The 23432-nt window shown below is 40.0% G+C and overlaps 1 protein-coding gene across 1 annotated transcript in view; it reads left to right on the top strand.

The window, feature by feature from the left end:
* Window positions 1–23432, top strand: part of DMD (dystrophin) — a 1498644-nt gene that overhangs the window by 506431 nt on the left and 968781 nt on the right. Inside the window, exon 39 of the mRNA XM_077807212.1 lies at window positions 21008–21158. Within this exon, the coding sequence (XP_077663338.1) occupies window positions 21008–21158 (151 nt within the window). The remainder of the gene's footprint in view (window positions 1–21007; window positions 21159–23432) is intronic.

Genomic DNA, 23432 nt, shown 5'->3' with positions numbered 1-23432 from the left:
GGATCAGAATCAACTGCCAGTTACCAGAGCAAGGAGTTACGCCAGAGTCAGAACCAGGAATCAAAGCTGAGGGTGAGATACCAAATAGCAAAGAGTCAAGGTCTGAAATCAGAGGCTGAGGTTGGAGCCAGGACTGGTGACTGAGGATTGGAGTGGAGGTGTAATGGCAGGAGGGAAGGCAAGGATCAAGCATGGAGCAGGAGCATGGCAGGAACGGGAATGAAGGCAGAAATAAGGCAGGAGCCAGAAGCAGACCAGGAACAAGGTTGGGTGCAGGAGGTAGGCACGAGCAGGATCCAATGCAGCCACAACAGGAAGCCACCCTATTGCTCAGACAAACTTCCTGTTCCTCCTCCTGGCTTAAATAGCATAATAGGACCAATTGGTGGAGCTGGGAAATCCTCCAATCAGAGCTTGTGTGGGTGGTGCCTTGGCTAGGGCTATTGCCCTAGTAGCTTTCCAGCCCACCAGGTGTTGGGTGGAGCCCAGGATGTGGCAGCTGTCTGGGATTCCCAGGCCTGGGTTCAAGATCTGGAACATCACAGGCACCTGGAAACATTTATCTGGAATCAGAGGCTGTGCTACAGAGACTGGATGCCCCCTGGGATGCTGAGCTATGGGGAATACGCTGATAATTGGCAATATGATAAAAGTACTGACTGAGGCTACTCGGCTTTGCCCATGATATATCCTTCTCAGAGCACATGGGAATACAGAACACCAAAAAACCCTTACTCTAGAATTTCTACTGGCTTTGGGTTTTACAGGCAATGCAAAAATAATGTAAGTCCTGGGAAGTGTAAACAGTTTAAAAAAAAATCTGTATTCAAATGTGCCAGACAACCATGACATTTTAGGACAATAAGTGTTAAGTGAGGGAATCCTTTGGGAATAGTTAATGTAAATTCCATAGCTCCAGCTATGCAAAAACCCAGTCTTTTGAAGCTATGTCCTGAGAATAGGTCAATTGACTGGCGATTACCTGTTTCTGGACACTGTAGATCAAAGGCCTGAGCTGTATATTTAAAAAAAAAATAATAATAATAAAAAAAAGCTAAACTATCCAGTCAGGATTTTGATTCTCATCTAAAACTTTACATTAACTTGTTGTAACCAATGGCACAAACCCAGCTGTGCATTTTGCAAAACTGACATTTATGAGAGCCCTACTTTGGAGTTGGGTGTAATCTTTGATAAACTATTAGCATACGTGTAGATTCTTTTATTGGTTTTATTGTTTCCTCTGTAATTTTTTTTACTGTAAGAATAAATGCAGTTTGCTTTGTCAAGGCTGGTTGGTAACTGGTGAGAGGTTAACAACAGGTACTGGATGCCCAATCAGTCCTGCTGAGGAAACCACAGTGAGGTGCACAAGGATCGTAAACTTAACCCCTGGTCTGAATGGAGAGAGATAGAGGCCTCCTCCCTAAAGAGGTGATGGTTGGGAGCCAGCAACCTTAAGAGGGTGCCCTCGAAGAACACCAAGGGAATGGAGCGGGTAGGGGGCTCAAAGGTGTAATTAACCCTGAGAGTAGTATTTTTGTTCATTTTGTTTTTTCTTTGGAGCAAGAAGGAATGTAAAGACTGCATTTTTGTTTCCTTTTGGTACAAGAAGTCACTTCAAGTCTGTGTCCTTGATACAAATGCAGTAGAGTTCCAGGTAGCTGGTTGTAGCTCCTCCATTCAAGGCTGCACAAGGGAGTAGAGGACTGAGCACAGCTCTGCTCCTCTTTGGTCCACCAATGCCCCAAACTGACATGTTGCTTTCTTCACTTTTCCAAGAGTTGGGGTGCAGAATGTAATAGATCTGCCTCTGCTGATTTTCTGTTGGAGGAGTGTTCTCCTGCGCCAGCCACTTTGCTCTGCTTTCACCACATTAAATGCATTTAGTAGACTGCAGAGTGTGCCCCTGTGTTTTGGTTCTACCCTAGCAAAAGAAGGAATTTAAGGATTTCTGGGGGGGGGGTCCTCCATTTTGGAGAAGAGGCATTTAAAAAGACTTGATAACATTTTCATTCAGTCCGTGGGCACTTAGACTTTGGTCCTCCAAACACTTTTGCATGTTTAACTTTGAAGTTAGTGGGACTGCTCATGTATCCAAAGTTAAGTACCTGTGTGCTCACCAATTTGGAGAGTTGGGGCTTGTTAACAAGGGGACATTTACTTGCGTTAATATACTGGTATAATTATACTGCTGCAGTTATAACTCCCAGTGTGGACATTCCTATTCAGAATAAAGTGACTTAAACTGATTCCAAAGCAACATAAGCTAAAATGAAAAAAGGCCACTGTTAATTCCGAATAAGTGTCCACATGGGGAGTTACGTTGATATAATGCTGTCACGCTCTCTGGCTCATGACTAAGTGAGCTGTAGCTCACGAAAGCTTATGCTCAAATAAATGTGTAAGTCTCTAAGGTGCCACAAGTCCTCCTTTTCTCTTTGCGAATACAGACTATCACGGCTGCTACCCTGATACCTCAGGGCAGACACCCTAAACTGGTGGTGTGTTCTATAATAAGATTTCACCAAATCAGTAACAAAAGTGAACTCCTGGATCACTATACCAGTCTTACCATGAAGTCAAAGGCAGTTCCCTTCGACTATCCAGTCTATCTTGCAACCCAGACAAGCTGGACTTTGTGATAAAAGATCTCTTACACCAAAAGTCACACCATATTTAGGTTGCTTCCAGTCCAAGAGACCAGTCACTTACCCCAGATCAGTTGGTACTCTCGATCTACACCAAAAACAATGCTGGTAGCCAATTCTATAGTAAACTAACTAAAGCTTTATTAGCTATGAAATGGAAATTAGAGTTACTGAAAGGCTAAAGCAGGTTAAATATATATACAGATGAGTCACAGTCTATAATTCCAACTGGTAGCGGAGTTGTAGTAATCTGCCAGTTTCCCAAAAGTCTCTCAGGCTATCCAGAATAATTCTGGGGATTTCCATCTTCTCGTTCAGTTATTCCACTCAATCCAAACAGTACAGAGAAGGTGGATTTTTCTCTAAATCCATACTCATAGCTTCTTCTCACTGACAGGGTCACTACCCATGTGGGCTCTTCCTGTGATGCTGGAGAGTGAGGTATGCATTTAGAGTCTTTGGCCTCTGATTTGTCACACACAGTGACTTGCTTTGAAATTAGCACTTTTCTGTTAAAGTTCTACATGTATATTCCACAAGGCTTCTTTCTCATTTGCTGAGTTATTTAGTTACTGGAGTACATACAATGTAAATGTTTGCTACTACTGTCAAGGTTCCTTCCCCACTCTGAACTCTAGGGTACAGATTTGGGGACTTGAATGAAAGACCCCCTAAGCTTATTCTGACCAGCTTAGGTTAAAAACTTTCCCAAAGTACAAACTTTGCCTTGTCCTTGAACCCTATGCTGCCACCACCAAGCGTGTTAAGCAAAGAACAGGGAAAGAGCCCATTTGGAAACGTCTTCCCCCAAAATATCCCCCCAAATCCTACACCCCCTTTCCTGGGGAAGGCTTGATAAAAATCCTCACCAATTTGTACAGGTGAACACAGACCCAAACCCTTGGATCTTAAGAACAAGGAAAAAGCAATCAGGTTCTTCAAAGAATAATTTTAATTAAAGAAAAGGTAAAAGAATCTCCTCTCTAAAATCAGGATGGTAAATACCTTACAGGGTAATAAGATTCAAAACATAGAGAATCCCTCTAGGCAAAACCTTAAGTTACAGAAAGACACAAAAACAGGAATATACATTCCGTTCAGCACAGCTTATTTTATCAGCCATTAAACAAAAGGAAATCTAATACATTTCTAGCTAGATTACTTACTAACTAACAGAAGTTAGTCTGTTGTCGTGGTGGGAGTCTGCTACAGACCACCGGACCAGAGGGATGAGGTGGACGTGGCTTTCTTCCGTCAACTAACGGAAGTTACTAGATCACAGGCCCTGGTTCTCATAGGAGACTTCAATCACCCTGATATCTGCTGGGAGAGCAATACAGCGGTGCACAGACAATCCAAGAAGTTTTTGGAAAGGGTAGGGGACAATTTCCTGGTGCAAGTGCTGGAGGAACCAACTAGGGGCAGAGCTCTTCTTGACCTGCTGCTCACAAACCAGGAAGAATTAGTAGGGGAAGCTAAAGGGGATGGGAACCTGGGAGGCAGTGACCATGAAATGGTCGAGTTCAGGATCCTGACACAGGGAAGAAAGGAGAGCAGCAGAATATGGACCCTGGACTTCAGAAAAGCAGACTTTGACTCCCTCAGGGAACTGATGGACAGGATTTCCTGGGAGAATAACATGAGGGGGAAAGCAGTCCAGGAGAGCTGGCTGTATTTTAAAGAATCCTTATTGAGGTTACAGGGACAAACCATCCCGATGTGTAGAAAGAATAGTAAATATGGCAGGCAACCAGCTTGGCTTAACTGTGAAATCCTTGCTGATCCTGAACACAAAAAAGAAGCTTACAAGAAGTGGAAGATTGGACAAATGACCAGGGATCAATATAAAAATATTGCTCGGGTTTGCAGGAGTGAAATCAGGAAGGCCAAATCACACCTGGAGTTGCAGCTAGCAAGAGATGTTAAGAGTAACAAGAAGGGTTTCTTCAGGTATGTTAGCAACAAGAAGAAAGTCAAGGAAAGTGTGGGTCCCTTACTGAATGAGGGAGGCAACCTAGTGACAGAGGATGTGGAAAAAGCTAATGTATTCAATGCTTTTTTTGCCTCTGTCTTCACGAACAAGGTCATTTCCCAGACTACTGCACTGGGCAGCACAGCATGGGGAGGAGGTGACCAGCCCTCTGTGGAGAAAGAAGTGGTTCGGGACTATTTAGAAAAGCTGGATGAGCATAAGTCCATGGGGCCAGATGCGTTGCATCCGAGAGTGCTAAAGGAGTTGGCGGATGTGATTGCAGAGCCATTGGCCATTATCTTTGAAAACTCATGGCGATCCGGGGAAGTCCCAGATGACTGGAAAAAGGCTAATGTAGTGCCCATCTTTAAAAAAGGGAAGGAGGAGGATCCTGGGAACTACAGGCCACTCAGCCTCATCTCAGTCCCTGGAAAAATCATGGAGCAGGTCCTCAAGGAATCAATTCTGAAGCACTTAGAGGAGAGGAAAGTGATCAGGAACAGTCAGCATGGATTCACCAAGGGCAAGTCATGCCTGACTAATCTAATTGCCTTCTTTGATGAGATAACTGGCTCTGTGGATGAGGGGAAAGCAGTGGATGTGTTGTTCCTTGACTTTAGCAAAGCCTTTGACACGGTCTCCCACAGTATTCTTGCCAGCAAGTTAAAGAAGTATGGGCTGGATGAATGGACTATAAGGTGGCTAGAAAGCTGGCTAGATTGTCGGGCTCAATGGGTAGTGATCAATGGCTCCATGTCTAGTTGGCAGCTGGTATCAAGTAGAGTGCCCCAGGGGTCGGTCCTGGGGCCGGTTTTGTTCAGTATCTTCATAAATGATCTGGAGGATGGTGTGGATTGCACTCTCAGCAAGTTTGCAGATGACACTAAACTGGGAGGAGTGGTAGATACTCTGGAGGGTAGGGATAGGATACAGAGGGCCCTAGACAAATTAGAGGATTGGGCCAAAAGAAATCTGATGAGGTTTAATAAGGACAAGCACAGAGTCCTGCACTTAGGACGGAAGAATCCCATACACCGCTACAGACTAGGGACTGAATGGCTCGGCAGCAGTTCTGCAGAAAAGGACCTAGGGATTACAGTGGACGAGAAGCTGGATATGAGTCAACAGTGTGCCTTTGTTGCCAAGAAGGCCAATGGCATTTTGGGATGTATAAGTAGGGGTATTGCCAGCAGATCGAGGGACGTGATCATTCCCCTCTATTCAACATTGGTGAGGCCTCATCTGGAGTACTGTGTCCAGTTTTGGGCCCCACACTACAAGAAGGATGTGGAAAAATTGGAAAGAGTCCAGCGGAGGGCAACAAAAATGATTAGGGGACTGGAACACATGAGTTATGAGGAGAGGCTGAGGGAACTGGGGATGTTTAGTCTTTAGAAGAGAAGAATGAGGGGGGATTTGATAGCTGCTTTCAACTACCTGAAAGGGGGTTCCAAAGAGGATGGATCTAGACTGTTCTCAGTGGTAGCAGATGACAGGACAAGGAGTAATGGTTTCAAGTTGCCGTGGGGGAGGTGTAGGTTGGATATTAGGAAAAACTTTTTCACTAGGAGGGTGTTGAAACACTGGAATGCATGTTTCACTGGGGAGGTGGTGGAATCTCCTTTCTTAGATATTTTTAAGGTCAGGCTTGACAAAGCCCTGCCTGGGATGATTTAGTTGGGGATTGTTCCTGCTTTGAGCAGGGGGTTGGACCTCCTGAGGTCCCTTCCAACCCTGATATTCTATGATAAGTTCTGAGACCACATTCCTGATATGTTCCCGGCCAAAGCATCACACAGACAGACCGACCCTTTGTTTCCCCCCTTTCCAGCTTTAAAAGTATCTTGTCTCCTCATTGGTCATTTTGGTCAGGTGCCAGTGAGGTTATCTTAGCTTCTTAACCCTTTACAGGTGAAAGGGTTTTGCCTCTGGTCAGGAGGGATTTTATAGCACTGTGTACAGAAAGATGGTTACTTTTATGACAACTACATTATAATGGGATATAGAGAAGTGAAAAAAATGCAAGTAACATCCCACTCATTTTCATGAAATTTAAACACCAAATGCACTCTTATACATTTAACAATCACTTTGTTCTATACTAATATACAAGCTAATTGGCCTGGCTATGCATTTGTAAGCATTCAGTGAGCCGTGACGCTTTGACATGAGCTGTTACCTGGTCTGTGTCACAAATGCTAATAAATTTCCCCATGTAGGCAAATCCTTAGTCTCCATTCAAAGGACAAAGTCTCAGGGACTATGAGAGCTTTTCTGTCCCTCTTAAAGTGGTTATACAAACCCTTTGAAAGCATTGCTGGGTGAAATTGGGATGCCAGAAATATCTGAGCGATCAGCCTGTCTTGGATTTCCAGTCTTAGTCCCTGTAGCAATGCAGTAGTCTGGGCTGGAACTTCCCTGTTTTCCCTGGTACCATAGATGACCCCATGACAGTGATCAATGGGTATTTTATTAATAATTTACTTAAATGTTTATTAAATTGTACGGCATATTTCCATAGATTGTATGTCAAACAGAATATTAATTTGTCCAAAAATAAGAAATACTTAGATATTGTTTTCTGCAAGAAGGTAATTCTGATACATACTTACATTACTGTGTACCCCTAATATTATTCTGTTCTCTCCTCTGATATACATATGTAACAATCAAAAATATTAATGCATATGCATCTGGGAAAGAATAGCCCCGCATAGGAAAGAACATGACTTAAGTTTAAGGGGCTGCAGTACTCCTAGGGAGTAGGCTTGATGACTTGGGTTGGTGGAGAATGGGAGGTAAAACAATCTACATTGGCTACATTCTCTTTTATAACAGCCAGCCCTGTCTAAATATCAAGTGATTGCATATTATATGTGTTTTAAGCCTGTGAAAACAGTACACTTTTTTCCCATCTAATAACTCCTTGAGGTACTTTTGGGAGAGGATATTGCAGAATTTAGACATTGTGTCATCTAACACTAAATCATCTCCATTTGGTCCATATGCATAGAGAATATGTAAATTAAGTATGAATTAAACACTCAAAAGATGTAAATTCTGTGAAGAATAAAAATGAAAACATCAAGTCCTCTGAAAATGGGTTATCTATTTTTTTATTGAAGTGCTTTAATTTTAGAAGATTTTCAGTGAAAACAAGTTTTCATATTTTATCATCTGTCAGAATAGCCTTAAGTATTAAAGCTAGCACTATAGCACGCTAATATAGAATTATTTATACCACTTTGAAGTTTTTTATATTTCTTACAAGGTGCTAATTGTGCTGAATCAAGCTGACAAAATTGCATAATTTTTAGGTTAATATTAGCATAATCCTACAGCACATTGTTTAAAGGAAGTAAAGAAATAAAGTATGCTGAATATTTTTTCAATACGATGAATAAATCTGTATCTTTCTCACAGTCATAATTTCCATGACACTAATCATAAATTTTAGGGGGGTTTATAACTAGTTATGTACTTTGTCATGTGGGCCAGTGTGCTACTGAGTAAGACTTCTGAGAATTTTTGCAAATAAACCTTTGTATATATCCAGTAGAGAAGAGCAGAGCATGGGAGTAATATGGGGATTCATGATTTTATTATGGGGATTCATGATTTTATTCATGATATTAGTTAAATATTAGTGAATAGTTTTAAAACAGTTTTAACTGGAATATAGAGGATATTTTCGTTAAAATAATAATACAGGAGTTTTCACTTCTTTTTATACATTTGTGCCATTTTCTTTGTTTAAATTAAAGTTTTGGCTTCTGCGTTTTCTGCCATGGCGTGCTATGAAAAGCACAGTCTAAGAGCAGGTTCCTGCAAGCACAGACTCTGACTCCTATGTGGAGCCCCATTGAAATCCAGGCTTGTGTATCTCTTTGCAGGTTAAGAAACCTTAATAATGAGACATCAAATTTACACCACATCAGTTAGTGCCCTGATGTGAAAGGATGTTTGAGTTACAGGTTAGGATTTTATTCCTAGTGAAAAGCATACGGCATTGTCAAGGAATTGCAATTCCAAAATTTGCTTAAACATCATCTGAAGGGGTGTTTCCCCCCACTTGCCTAAATATTTGTTTTAGTACTGCAGTGATCTGTGAAGAAAGAGAAGCCTCCCCTTCCTTTTGTGCCTCAACACCAATTATATGGCAGGTTCCCTCAGCAGTTCTTTCAGTGACATTTTACCTTTGTATGGATGCAATAATGATGCTAGTGCATCAACAAGAGAATAAACCAAAGACCCAGGCTGAGTTCAGCTTATTCAGGCTTTAGTTTGGGCATATTTTTGAAGTCTACCTTCCTGTGTGACAGTGCATGTGGTAGGAAAAACTAGTCAGGAATGCCCATTAGTTTCACACTTGCAGATTCTTGATGCATTTTTGCCTGATGGGAACAGGGATGCTAGCTGTCACAATCTCCTTTCATTTTTGGTTATTATTTTGTTTAAAATTTTCCAGGAATTTATCAGTGCTTATTACATTTGTTTTTTTAAACAAATTGGTGAAAATTGGTGCAAAAAATTAACTTTGCAGTTTTTGGGGGTAAATATTGGGCTTAATATTGGGATAAGAAGACAGTAAAAAAAGCAACAAAAAAAGAAAAGTAAGAGTATTGAAAGTAAAAGCAGTTTAATGCTCTGGTTTATTTCATGAACTGTACATTACCAATATGTGTACTCATGCACGCCCATGCATGTGTGTCTTCCACTACATTGTCTTACTTTAACAGACAGCCTCGCATTTACATGTAGACTAATTTATTATTAACACAAACACATCTACCGAATGTAACGTATGGCATTTTCTTAAAATAATCAGTATGTTCCTGTGTTTGAGTGGTCCAATATCTGGGTGAAGATCAGTAATAAAAACAAATAACTTTTGCAAAATCCAGGATTTTTTTCCGTAAAAATCAGTAAAAACTGAAAACAGAAGGCCTTACTGATGAGGTACGTGTGCAGACATCTGCCATGCTTGCCTGCAGTCCCCCAGGATTCTCATGCTGTGGCTCCTTTTGTCATTTGGGGGCCGCTTTGATACCGCCTCTTCAGGCATCCAAGTGACTGCCTAAGTCCTTACTGATGTCCCTGCTGGAAAGAGCCAGGAAGAGAAGGATAGGACAAAAAATAGGAAAGGGAATTTCTCCCAGCCCCCTGACCAAATGTATGCCAAAGGCCAGGGGATCAAATGGATTGGAAAACAAATTTTGCTTTGAAGATTTTGAGAGGCTAGCAGAGAATAAGATGAAGTAGTCAGTATTTCAAAATAACTTCCTAGAAAAAATAGTACTTAGCAATTTGAGTCTTGAAAATCCTTTACAAATATTAAGCCTCTTGGTAAAACTGAAAAGTAGGTAAATGTTGTTATACTCATTTTGTAGATGAGAAATCTGAGGCACAATGAAGCTTATTGATTTGATACAAGGATATGTGAAAAGAAAAGGAGTACTAGTGGCACCTTAGAGACTAACCAATTTATTTGAGCATAAGCTTTCGTGAGCTACAGCTCACTTCATCGGAAGCATTCGAGTATATGTGGAAGACAGGTAGCCAACTCAGTATTAAAACTTGAGTCCTGACTGCCAATCCTCTGCTCTGACCACTGGGCTATCTGTTTTTTGGAAATCTAACATTTCTAGCATTACTCCGAGAAAGGAAAATGCAATCAAATGTATTTGTTTTTTTATGTAAATCTAGTTTAATTGTTGCAATTTTCAAATTGTAGTAACCGAAATGAAAATGTAAAGGAAGGAGGTCTTTTTAAAAAAAAAAAAAAAAAAAAGTATGACATGATATATTTTTTAAATGCCCTATAAGGTGTTCAGCATCATGTATTAGAAATAAAATTTATGGTACATGAATGAAATAACAGTTTGTTTGTTTTTACTTCCGTGGTGGTGGTGTTACAGATATTTAAATATATCTAACAACACAATTAACAAAAGAAGTGCATTTTGGTTGCCAATAAATTTTGACTGACCTTTATTGCTGCTTAACCACAGTTTTTGTAGGGACATTGTAGGGAGAGTGGTCACTTTGGATGAGCTATTACCAGCAGGATAGTGAGTTTGTGTGTGTGGTTTTTGGGAGGGGGGTGAGGGGGTGAGAGAACCTGGATTTGTGCAGGAAATGGCCCAACTTGATTATCATGCACATTGTGTAGAGAGTTGTCACTTTGGATGGGCTATCACCAGCAGGAGAGTGAATTTGTGTGGGGGGGTGGAGGGTGAGAAAACCTGGATTTGCGCTGGAAATGGCCCAACTTGATGATCACTTTAGATAAGCTATTACCAGCAGGACAGTGGGGTGGGAGGAGGTATTGTTTCATATTCTCTGTGTGTATATAAAGTCTGCTGCAGTTTCCACGGTATGCATCTGATGAAGTGAGCTGTAGCTCACGAAAGCTCATGCTCAAATAAATTGGTTAGTCTCTAAGGTGCCACAAGTACTCCTTTTCTTTTTGCGAATACAGACTAACACGGCTGTTACTCTGAAACCACAGTTTTAGCTTTACCTTTTATTCTGATTACAGTGGGAAAACAATAGTTTTTTCCCCCCCAAACAGTCATGAGCAATGAGTGCTAAAACTTAAATGCTAAGAGATTTTATTTTGACTGCATATCTGCCCGCTGCTGCTTCCTTCTCTCCTCCCCCTTGAAACTTCAATTAGGCATAGAGAAAGAGAATGGAAATTGACTTGAGATTCAATTTGCAAGTGCTGAAATGCAAATTTAGCAACTCCTATATCAGCTCATACTGAATTTTTCACATTTAAGTAGCTGATAAACTTGCTCAAGCTGAGAAGAGTAACTTTATTTTGTGAGAAACATGAAGCTCATTTAACTGGTTGAACCAGAAGAAAAGTATTTTTACCTTTATATTGTAGGTGACACTTTATGTGTGAATCAAGATTTCCATTTATTTTAGGTTAAGGCACCTAAATATCTACTTGATTATTAAAACATTTTGTATGTTTCCATTATAGAGCTGTTAATCCTTAGTAAATATATTTTAATAATTATTCAAAATACCACAATCATCTTACAAAATGTAAATTTGCCATGCAAATACAATTTTAAATTTTTAACTGTGCAATATTCTGTTATCGAGTGCTGCTGAGGTTCTTGCTAGGAGACAAGATCTTTGGCTGAGCCCATATTACTTATAAGTTTAGCAAAATTCAGCTAGAGATATCTTATATATTAACCAGAAACTGTAATAAGTTTGTTCTCATCATTCCTACCACTGATGAGAAGGGCAGTGATTTTGTCATGGTGACTTATGTCATAACGTTTAGGAATTTGTTAAAATCAAAAGTCAAAGACTATCTTACCCTCCTTGTTAATTGACAGACCTTGGAAAGGCTCCACTACAGGCTGAAATCTTGGCCTCATTCAAGTCACTGGAAGTTTTCCCTCTGCCTTGAATGGGGCCAGGACTTCATCCCTAGTCAGTCAAGAGCAGTGAAAAGATGCAGTGGGCAAGATGGAGCCAAACTACCACCAAACTCCCTGAAGAGGATCATGCCAAAAGGATAGAGGGGAAATTCCTTTTTCTTCTTCCAAAAAAAAGAATGATCATAATGCTAATAAGAGGGTATCCCATCTTCCTTGGAATAATCTGATTTACTTGGTTAGAGACACAACTTGGCATTCAGGCTGATAGTTTATCTATGCAGGAATCAGGCTATTTCCTTCTCAAATAATTGAACACACTTTTAATTATCCTTTAAATATACCCTAAAATCTATTAGAATCCACAAAAGAGGATTATTAAAGAAAATAATAGTTGCATATTTAACAATGGCATATCTAACAAAACATCCCAAGAAATCTTTCATTAATTATCACACTCAACAGTGCAGCAAAACACAAGATAAATGAATTTACTACTTGAATGAGAAATTCCACAAATGTCCAAATCAAAGTTGTTTCCCAACACTGTACCATAACTCTGCTTTGGGAAATTCTATAACTTTAAACCACTGAGGAAAATCTAAAGGGGCTTAAACTCTGGCAAGTCAAGTGTAAAACTATCATAGAATCATAGATTTTTAAGGTCAGAAGCGACCATTATGATCATCTAGTCTGACCTCCTGCACAACACAGGCCACAGAATCTCACCCACCAACTCCTGTAACAAACCCCTAACTTATGTCTGAGCTATTGAAGTCCTCAAATTGTAGTTTGAAGACTTCAAGATGCAGAGAATCCTCCAGCAAGTGACCCATGCCCACGCTGCAGAGGAAGGCGAAAAACCCCCATGGCCTTCCCAACCCCAAATATGGCGATCAGCTAAACCCTGAGCATGTGGGCAAGACTCACCAGCCAGACACCTAGGAAAGAATTCTCTGTAGTAACTCAGAACCCACCCCATTTAACATCCTATCACAGGCCATTGGGCATATCTATCGCTAATAATCGAAGATCAGTTAATTGCCAAAATTAGGCTGTCCCATCATATCATCTCCTCCATAAACTTAACAAGCTTAGTCTTGAAGCCAGATATGTCTTTTGCCCCCACTGCTTCCCTTGGAAGGCTGTTCCAGAACTTCACTTCTCTGATGGTTAGAAACCTTTGTCTAATTTCAAGTCTAAACTTCCTGATGGCCAGTTTATATCCATTTGTTCTTGTGTCCACATTGGTACTGAGCTTAAATAATTCTTTTCTTTCCATGGTATTTATCCCTCTGCTATATTTATAGATAGCAATCATATCTCCTCTCAGCCGCCTTTTGGTAAGACTAAACAAGCCAAGCTCTTTGAGTCTCCTTTCATAAGACAGGTTTTCCATTCCTCGGATCATCCTAGTAGACCTTCTCTGTACCTGTTCTAGTTTGAATTCATCCTTCTCAAACATGGGAGACCAGAACTGCGCACAACATTCCAGATGAGGTCTTACCAGTGCCTTGTATAATGGTACTAACACCTTCTTATCGCTACTGGAAATACCTCACCTGATGCATCCCAAGACCGCATTAGCTATTTTCACGGCCATATCACATTGGCGGCTCATAGTCATCCTGTGATCAGCCAATACTCCGAGGTCCTTCTCCTCCTCTGTTACTTCCAAATGATGCGTCCCCAGTTTATAATAGAAATTCTTGTTATTAATCCCTAAAAGCATGACCTTGCACTTTTCACTATTAAATTTCATCCTATTACTCCAGTTTACAAGGTCATCCAGATCTTCCTGTATGATATCCCGGTCCTTCTCTGTATTGGCAATACCTCGCAGCTTGGTGTCATCCGCAAACGTTATTAGCACATTCCCGCTTTTTATGTCAAGGTCAATAATAAAAAGATGAAATAAGATTAGTCCCAAAACTGATCCTTGAGGAACTCCACTAGTCACCTCCTTTCAGCCTGACAGTTCACCTTTCAGTGTGACCCACTGTAGTCTCCCCTTTAACCAGTTCCTTATCCACCTTTCAGTTTTCATATTGATCCCCTTCTTTTCCAATTTAGCTAATTCTCCATGTGGTACCGTATCAAATGCCTTACTGAAATAGAGGTAAATTAGATCCACTACATTCCCTTTGTCTAAAAAATCTGTTACCTTCTCAGAGAAGGAGATCAGATTGGTTACGATCTACCTTTTGTAAAGCCATGTTGTATTTTGTCCCAATTACCATTGACCTCAATGTCCTTAACTATTTTCTCCTTCAAAATTTTTTCCAAGACCTTGCATACTACAGATGTCAAACTAACAGGCCTGTAGATACCCGAATCACATTTTTTCCCTTTCTTAAAAATAGGAACTATGTTAGCAATTCTCCAATCATACGGTACAACTCCTGAGTTTACAGATTCATTAAAAATTCTTGCTAATGGCCTTGCAATTTCGGGTGCCAATTCCTTTAATATTCTTGGATGAAGATTATCTGGGCCCTCCAATTTAGTCCCATTAAGCTGTCTGAGTTTCGCTTCTACCTCAGATATGGTAATATCTACCTCCATATCCTCATTCCCATTTGTCATGCTACCATTATCCCTAAGATCCTCTTTAGCCTTATTAAAGACTGAGGCAAGGTATTTGTTTAGATATTTGGCCATGCCTAGATTATCCTTGACCTCCACTCCATCCTCAGTGTTTAGCGGTCCCACTTCTTCTTTCTTTATTTTCTTCTTATTTAGATGGCTATAGAACCTTTTACTATTGCTTTTAATTCCCTTTGCAAGGTCCAACTCTACATGGCTTTTGGCTGTTCTCACTGTATCCCTCCCATCTTCCACTCCTTGTAGGCTTTCTGCTTTTTCTTAATCACCTCTCTGAGATGCTTGCTCATCCATCTTGATCTACAACTTTTCTGAATTTTTTCCCCTTTCTTGGGATGCAGGCTTCTGATAGTTTCTGCAACTTTGACTTGAAGTAATTCCAGGCCTCCTCCACCTTTAGATCCACAAGTTTTTCAGTCCAATCCACTTCGCTAACTAATTTCCTTAATTTTTTAAAGTTAGCCTTTTTAGTTAGTATGATTAGGTAGGCCAAAAAAGAATTTGAAGAGCAAATAGTGTGAGACATGAAAGCTAACTGCAATTTTTTTAAGTACATCAGAATCAAGAAGTCTGACAAACAATCAGTGGGGACACTGACCAGTCAAGGTGCTAAAGGAGCACTCAAGGAAGATCGGGCTGTTGCGGAGATGCTAAATGTATTCTTTGTATGAGTCTTCACTGAAGACCATGTGAGATTCACACACCCAAGGCATTCTTTTTAGGTGACAAATCTGAGGAACTTTCCCAAATTGAGGTTTCAATAGAGGAGGTTTTGGAACAAATTGATAAATTTAAACAGTAATAACTCACCAGCCATCAGATGATATTCACCAGAGTTCTGAAGGAATTAAGATGTGAAATTGCAAAACTACTAAATTTGGTTTGTAATCTATCACTTTAATCAACCTCTGCACCAGATGACAGGAGGTTAGTTAATGTGATGCCGATTTTTAAGAAGGCTCCAGAAGTGATTTTGACAATTACAGACCAGTAAATTTAATCTCATTATCTGGCAAATTGGTTTGAACTATAGAAAAGAACCAAATTACCAAACATGTAGATGAACATGATATGTTGGAGAAGAGTCAACATAGCTTTCGATAAGGCAAATCATGCCTCCCCAGTCTATTACAGTTTTTGAGGGTTCAGCAAACATGTGGACAAGGGTTATCTAGTGGACTTTCCAAGTGAACTTGGACTTTCAGAAAGTCTTTGACAAGGTCCTTCACCAAACTCTCTTAAGAAAAAAAGCCATCATGGGATAAGAGGGAAGGTCCTCTCATAGATCAGTAACTGAAGATAGGATACAAAGGATAGGAAACAAAGGGTAGAAATCAATGATCAATTTTCACAGGTAAGAGAGGTATATAGAGGGGTCCCCCAGCGGTCTGTACCAAGACCTGTGCTGTTCAACATATTCATAAATGATCTGAAAAAGGGTTAAACATGAGGTGGCAAAGTTTGCAGACGGTACAAAATTACTCCAGATAGCCAAGTTCAAAGCAGACTGTGAAGAGTTAGAAAGGGATCGCACAAAACTGGATGACTGAACAACAAAATGGCAGATGAAATTTAATGTTGACAAATGCAAATTGGAAAACACAATCCAAACTATACATACAAAATGATGGGGTCTAAATTAGCTGTTGCCACTCAACAAAGAGCTCTTGAAGTCACTGTGGATCGTTTACTGAAAATATTGGCTCAATGTGCTGCAGCAGTCAAAAAAGATAACAGTGTTACAAATCAAAAGAACAGGGATAGATAAGATGACAGAAAATATCATAATACCAGCATATAAATCCATGGTACTCCTACACCCTGAATATTGCATGCAGTTCTGGTCACCCATCTCAGAAAAGATGTATTTAAATTGGAAAAAATAAAGAGAAGGACAACAAAAATGATTAGGGATATGGAGCTGTTGCGGTCCAAATACAAGACAGAACAAGGCTTTAAGCAAGCAATCAGGCTGGTCTGCCTTGTCAGCTTTCCACCCTCTCTTTTATTCTCTGCTCCTCCTGCGCATTACATACTCCAACAGATAAAAGGAATACACTGGCTTTGTTTAATATTCTTATTTACCAATTTCTATCTACCGCATTCCTTGCTCTCGAGCCTTGAGCCCAGTCCTGGGAGGCTTCCCATGGTTCATATCATCTGGGCGAGTTTCCAAGGTTCATGCCCTTGAGAGGAGCTGTGTGTGCACTGCTCCTACACAACACTCAGGGTGTGCCCTGAATGTTGCCAAGTGCATGAACCCTGCATGAATCCTTCATCGAGCAGCTTCCAAATAAAGAGAGATTAGGAAGACGGGGACTGCTCAGCTTGAAAAAAGACTGCTTACTTTGCTTAAGAGCCTTTGGTGAAGGACCTTGTCAAAGGCTTTCTGAAAATCTAAGTACACTGTATCCACTGGATCCCCCTTGTCCACATTCTTGTTGACCCCCTCAAAGAATTCTAGTAGATTGGTGAGGCATGATTTCCCTTTACAAAAACCATGTTGACTCTTCCCCCAACAAATTATGTGCATCTATGTGTCTGAAAATTTTGTTATTTACTATAATTTCAGCCAGTTTGCCCTGTACTGAAGTCAGGCTTATAGGCCTGTAATTGCCGGGGTCACCTTTGGAGCCCTTTTTAGAAATTGGCGTCACATTAACTGTCCTCCAATCATTTGGTACAGAAGCTGATTTAAATGATAGGTTACAGATTACAGTTAGTAGTCCTCCAATTTCATATTTGAGTTCCTTCAGAACTCTTGGGTGAATAGCATCTGGTCCTGGTGACTTATTACTGTTTTAGTTTATCAATTTGTTTCAAAACTTCCTCCAATGATGCTTCAATCTGGGACAGGTCCTTGGATTTGTCCCCTAAAAAGAATGGATCAGGTTTGGGAATCTCCCTCACATCTTCAACCATGAAGACTGATACAAAGAATTCATTTAGTTTCTCTGCAATGGCCTTATTGTTCTCGAGTACTCCTTTAGCATCTCAATAGTCAAGTGGCCCCACTGGTTGTTTAGCAGGATTCCTGCTCCTGATGTACTTTAAAAAATTTTGGCTATTACTTTTTGAGTCTTTGGCTAGGTGTTCTTCAAATTCTTTTTGGCCTTCCTAATTATATTTTTACACTTCATTTGCCAGAGCTTATGCTCTTTTTTCTATTTTCCTCATTAGGATTTAACTTCCACTTTTTAAAGGATGCCTTTTTGCCTGTCATTGCTTCTTTTACTGCGGTGTTTAGCCACGGTGGCTCTTTTTTGGTTCTCTAACTATGTTTTTTTAATTTGGGGTACACATTTAAGTTAAGCCTCTATTATAGTGTCTTTAAAAAGTTTCCATGAAGCTTGCAGGGATTTTACTTTTGGTGCTGTACCTTTTAATTTCTGTTTAACTAATCTCCTCATTTTTGTGTAGTTCCCCTTTTTGAAATTCAATGCTACAGTGTTGGGCCACTGTGGTGTTTTCCCCATAATAGGGATGTTAAATTTAATTATATTATGGTCATGATTACCAAGCGGTCCAGCTGTATTCACCTCTTGGACCTGATCATGTGCTCCACTTAGGACTAAATCAAGAATTGCCTCTCCTCTGGTGTGTTCCAGAACTAGCTGCTCCAAGAAGCAGTCGTTTAAGGGGTCAAGCAGCTTTATCTCTGCATCACGTCCTGATATATACCCAGTCAATATGGGGATATTTGAAATCCCCCATTATTATTGTGGTTTTTTTTTAATAGCCTCTCTAATCTCCTAGAGCATTTCACAGTCACTATCACCATCCTGGTCAGGTGGTGGGTGATATAGCGTTACTGCTACATTCTTATTATTCTAGCATGGAATTAGTATCCATAGAGACTCTATGGTGCAGTTTGGTTCAGTTAAGATTTTTACTTCATTTGATTCTACACTTTCTTTCACATATAGTGCTACTCCCCCACCAGCACAACCTGTTCTGTCCTTCTGATATATTTTGTACCAAGGTATTACTATTTCCCATTGACTATCCTCATTCCACCAAGTTTCTGTGATGCCTATTATATCCTAATTTAATATGAGGCATGCTAGTTCACCTATCTTATTATTTAGACTTCTAGCATTGATATATAAGCACTTTAAAAACTTGTCACTTTTTAGCTGTCTCCCATTACGTGATGTAATTGAATGAGACTTTTTTTTTCATTTGAGTGTTTCTCATCAGATCCTACCTGTATTTTATCATCTTCCATACTCTTCTCCTTACTAGGACATAGAGAATCTCCATTAGTAGATCTTCCCCTAAGGGATGTCTCTGTCTGAACCATGTGCTCTTCCGCACCTATCAGTTTTCCCCATGCCTTTTAAAAACTGTTTTTTGACCTTTTTAATTTTAAGTGCTAGCAATCTGGTTCCATTTTGGTTTAGGTGGAGCCAATCCTTCCTGTATAGGCTCCCCCTTTCCTAAAAGTGTCCCCAGTTCCTAATAAATCTAACCCCCTCCTCCCTACATATCGTCTCATCCACACATTGAGACCCTGCAGTTCTGCCTGTTTAACTGGCCCTGTGCGTGGAACTGGAAGCATTTCAGAGAGTGCTACTATGGAGGCCCTGAACTTCAATCTCTTACCTAGCAGCCTAAGTTTGCATCCAAAACCTCTTTCCTATCCTCCCCAATGTCACTGGTACCTACATGTACCATGACCACCGGCTCCTCCCCAGCACTACACATAAGTCTGTCTAGATGTCTTGAGAGATTCTCAACCTTCGCACCAGGCAGGCAAGTCACCATGTGGTTCTCTTGGTCATCACAAACCCAGCTATCTATGTTTCTAATGATTTAGTTGCCCGTTACTAATACCTGTCTCTTCCTAATAACTGGAGTTCCCTCTCCTGGAGAGGTATCCTGAGTGCGAGAGGATACCACATCATCATCTGGAAGGAGGGTTCCAATTATATGATTGAGCATTAGCTTTCGTGAGCTACAGCTCACTTCATAGGATGCATACTGTGGAAAGTGTAAAAGATCTTTTTATATACACACAAAGCATGAAAAAATACCTCCTCCCACCCCACTCTCCTGCTGCTAATAGCTTATGTAAAGTGATCAGTCTCCTTACAATGTGTATGATAATCAAGTTGGGCCATTTCCAGCACAAAACCTGGATTTGTGCTGGAAATGGCCCAACTTGATTATCATACACATTGTAAGGAGACTGATCACTTTACATAAGCTATTAGCAGCAGGAGAGTGGGGTGGGAGGAGGTATTTTTTCATGCTTTGTGTGTATATAAAAAGATCTTTTACACTTTCCACAGTATGCATCCGATGAAGTGAGCTGTAGCTCACGAAAGCTTATGCTCAAATAAATTGGTTAGTCTCTAAGATGCCACAAGTACTCCTTTTCTTTTTGCGAATACAGACTAACACGGCTGTTACTCTGAAACCTGTAATTATATGATTGTTTCCCTCTGCTCCAGTTGGATGTTCTCCTTCCCTGAGGCTTTCATCCTCCTCAGCAGCACAGAGGCTGTCAGACCAGCGGTGGGACCGTTCTATTGTGTCCCAGAAAGTCTCATTTATATACCTCTCTGTCTCCCTTAGCTCCGACAGCTCAGCCACCCTGGTCTCCAAAGCCCGTACATGGTCTCTGAGGGCCAGGAGCTCCTTGAACCGAATGCACACCTACACCACCTGCCCATAGGGCAGGTAATCATACATGCTGCATTGGGTTCAATAAACTGGGTAGCCCCCACTCTGTTGCAGGACTTCTGCCTGCATTCTTTTTACTCCTGCAGCTGGTTCCCTTGTTGTTTTGTTTTTATCAGGGGATGTTTTTTGGCTTAAGTTTAAAGAAGTTTAAGGAATGTGAAGTGTATGTAGGCCCCTCCTCCCCCCACTCCTGTTGTAAACTCCCTTGCAAAATTCCCCAGTTAGCTGCTCCTGTTTGCTAGGACATGGGAACTGAACTACCCTTTCATACTTAATGGTGTTTTCTTCATGCCAGTATCTAGGCACGTTGGCAGAGTAGCGTGGCAGATTGCACTACTTCTGGAAGTATTGTACCAATTCTGTGGATTAGCACAGGACTTCAGGTTTTCAAAGCTGTCAGTGGAGCACCTTTCATAAGCATGAAATTTGTTTAAAACATTTAAGAAAAAAAGAAAAAGAAGCGAAAAATAGATAAGATACTGCCCTGTGGCTTACATGCTCAATAATCTTGTGACTGCTTAGAAGTTCTTTAATGTTTTCTTTTCATGTAAGTATTAAAAGTTTCAAGCACATAAAGGCATCAAAGTGGTATCATTTGACACTAGAAACATTAAAAACTTTTGATTGTTCTCTTTCTAGTTAAATAACATACTAAAATATCATCACTTGGTTTCCATTTCCACCTGTAGACGCTTTGACAGAGCTGTGAAGAAGTGGCAGTGTTTCCATCATGACATGAAGAATTTTAATCTCTGGCTAACTGATGCAGAACAGTATCTGGCTAGAGCACAGACAGGTACCAGGGACCTGGATCAAGCCAAAATAAAGCAGTATCTCAAGGTAGGTTTTAACTGACCCATTCCTATACAGTACCATATCTTTATAGTTCAATTGTATATAGTGTTGATTGCTGAGTGGTATTTTTATATGATTTTCAAATGTTTTCTTGTTCAACCTTTTTCTCTATCAAATATTTTTTTCCGAGATATTAGCTGAAAATGAATTTAAAAATAAAATTAACGTTAGAATAAGGTGCAACCAGGTAACACTTCTGTAGTTAAAGATTTGGTCTGTCTTTATTTAGTTTAGGCACACAATGCCCATTCATTTCCATGCGGTTTGTATGTTCAGCGTAGGAAGAGAATAATGCTCTGGGAGATAAACTTTGCTTGTAGGGGATGTTTTATTACCATGCTTTGTAGCAGAAACTTGATTCATGAGCAAGCCATGGAAGAGAGGTTCCATTAACCTTGTGTGGGTCCTTAACCTGTGCTGCCTGTGCCATCCTCTTTCGTTTTGTAATCAAAAGAATATCCAAGGTGTTTTTTTGTAAATTGCATCATGACAGAATTGCCGTTCAGTTCTCATATCCAGGTTCCAATTTGTACATTCCTCTATTCTTCTTAGCGTATGCATAATATGCCTCCTGTGCCACGTGACCAGGATTCATCACTGAATTTGGTCTGCTGGTTGGATCATTAGCTTCCCTGGGCCAGGTCCAGTACTGATGCTGAACGCTGATCCATGCCCTAGGTTCATAAGCAAAAAAATAATTCTTAATTTATTGATAGCTGACTTTATTCTCATTTTGTATGGCTCAGTATGATATGTTGTGTATGTGTATATAGATCGATAGTACTACTAATAGTAGATAGTATAATAGATTAGTACTACTAATTCCATACCAGTGATGTTCAAGTTGATTAGTTCATTTGGATAAAATGGTTTGTCTAACAATGACACTTTAGATACATGTAATAAATTAATTCCCAAGCACAAGAAAAATCTTTTGCTTTCAGTGTTACATTAATGAGCATCTACACTGCAATGGAGATAAGAACCGCCAGTTAGAGAAAGTATAGGTTGTTTAATGTCATGCATTTTTATTTTTTGGTTTTGATTTGTTTTAATTCAAGAAGGCACTGATCTAAAATGAGCCAGGAATGAGGGATGAAATTCCCATTATAGGAGACACTCAAATGACAAAAGACATTGTCAAAAGACAATGATGCATATGGAAAATCTTACTCTTTTTTTCAAATTCTCTAAATGCTCTGGTGTTGTCCTTGTGAACTACAAGACTTGGGTTTCCATTAATCTAAAGTTTTAACATATTTGATTATTTCCTTTTAAGTATGTAAAATAGTGAGTTAATTATTTAAGATTTATTAAGTCATCTCTAGGTTGAAGAATTGGATTCACCTACAAGATATATCAGAGAGAAATAGCTTTCCCATTTAGTAATCTATCTTTTCCTAATGAGAAGGAGCCACATAATAGATTTCAGTGTCTGTAATTAATTACTACAGATATCTTTTAGGAGTGATCATTGACAAGTTCCCAGCACCACAATGCTGTGTAGTGCCAAATACAAGTGGAAATAAAAAAAGCTCACAAAGATAATTAGATAAGCACAATGTATTAATATTGCACAAAATCAGTATTGTTAAAAAATATGAACACTTCAGATTTTTCAAATGAAAAGACATGATATATAGCACATTTAAAAAAAAAAGTTATTTTAATAAGTAAAAATCTGTCTACTACCTCCTCTTTTCTTTTAGCAGCCTTCCCCTGTAACCAGACTCAAACCAGAATTCACATTAAACCAAGAACAAGGTGTAACGATGCTGGTTCTGGTGGGACCCAACTGAGAGTTCCAATTCAGGACAAATTGCTTCAAGCAGGGCAGTTACAGCCCAAGCCTGGGAATTTTCCACCTCTAAGGCAAACCAAATCAGCCAAACAGAGAAGACTTTGGTCTCACCCCACTGGCTAACCACAAGTCACACAAGCAATTCCCTTAGACACTCCAGTTTCCCAGTATCCCCACCAGTACCACTCGTTATGGGGACAAATGGTTATGAAAACCAATACCCCAGTAAAAGAAAAAAGGTTCTCTTGATCCCAAAGGACCAAGCTCCAGACCCAGGTCAATATACAAATCAGATCTTACCCAGAAATCACACTGTTGCCAATCCTTTAGAATCCAAAATCTAAAGGTTTATTCATAAAAGGAAAAAGATATAGATGAGAGCTAGAATTGATTAAATGGAATCAATTACATACAGTAATGGCAAAGTTCTTGGTTCAGGCTTGCAGCAGTGATAGAAT

The sequence above is a fragment of the Eretmochelys imbricata genome, chromosome 1, assembly GCF_965152235.1.
Source record: "Eretmochelys imbricata isolate rEreImb1 chromosome 1, rEreImb1.hap1, whole genome shotgun sequence".
NCBI classification, from domain to species: Eukaryota; Metazoa; Chordata; order Testudines; family Cheloniidae; genus Eretmochelys; species Eretmochelys imbricata.
The sequence above is the reverse complement of the archived record's forward strand: the minus strand, read 5'-3'. Positions and strand labels throughout refer to the sequence as shown.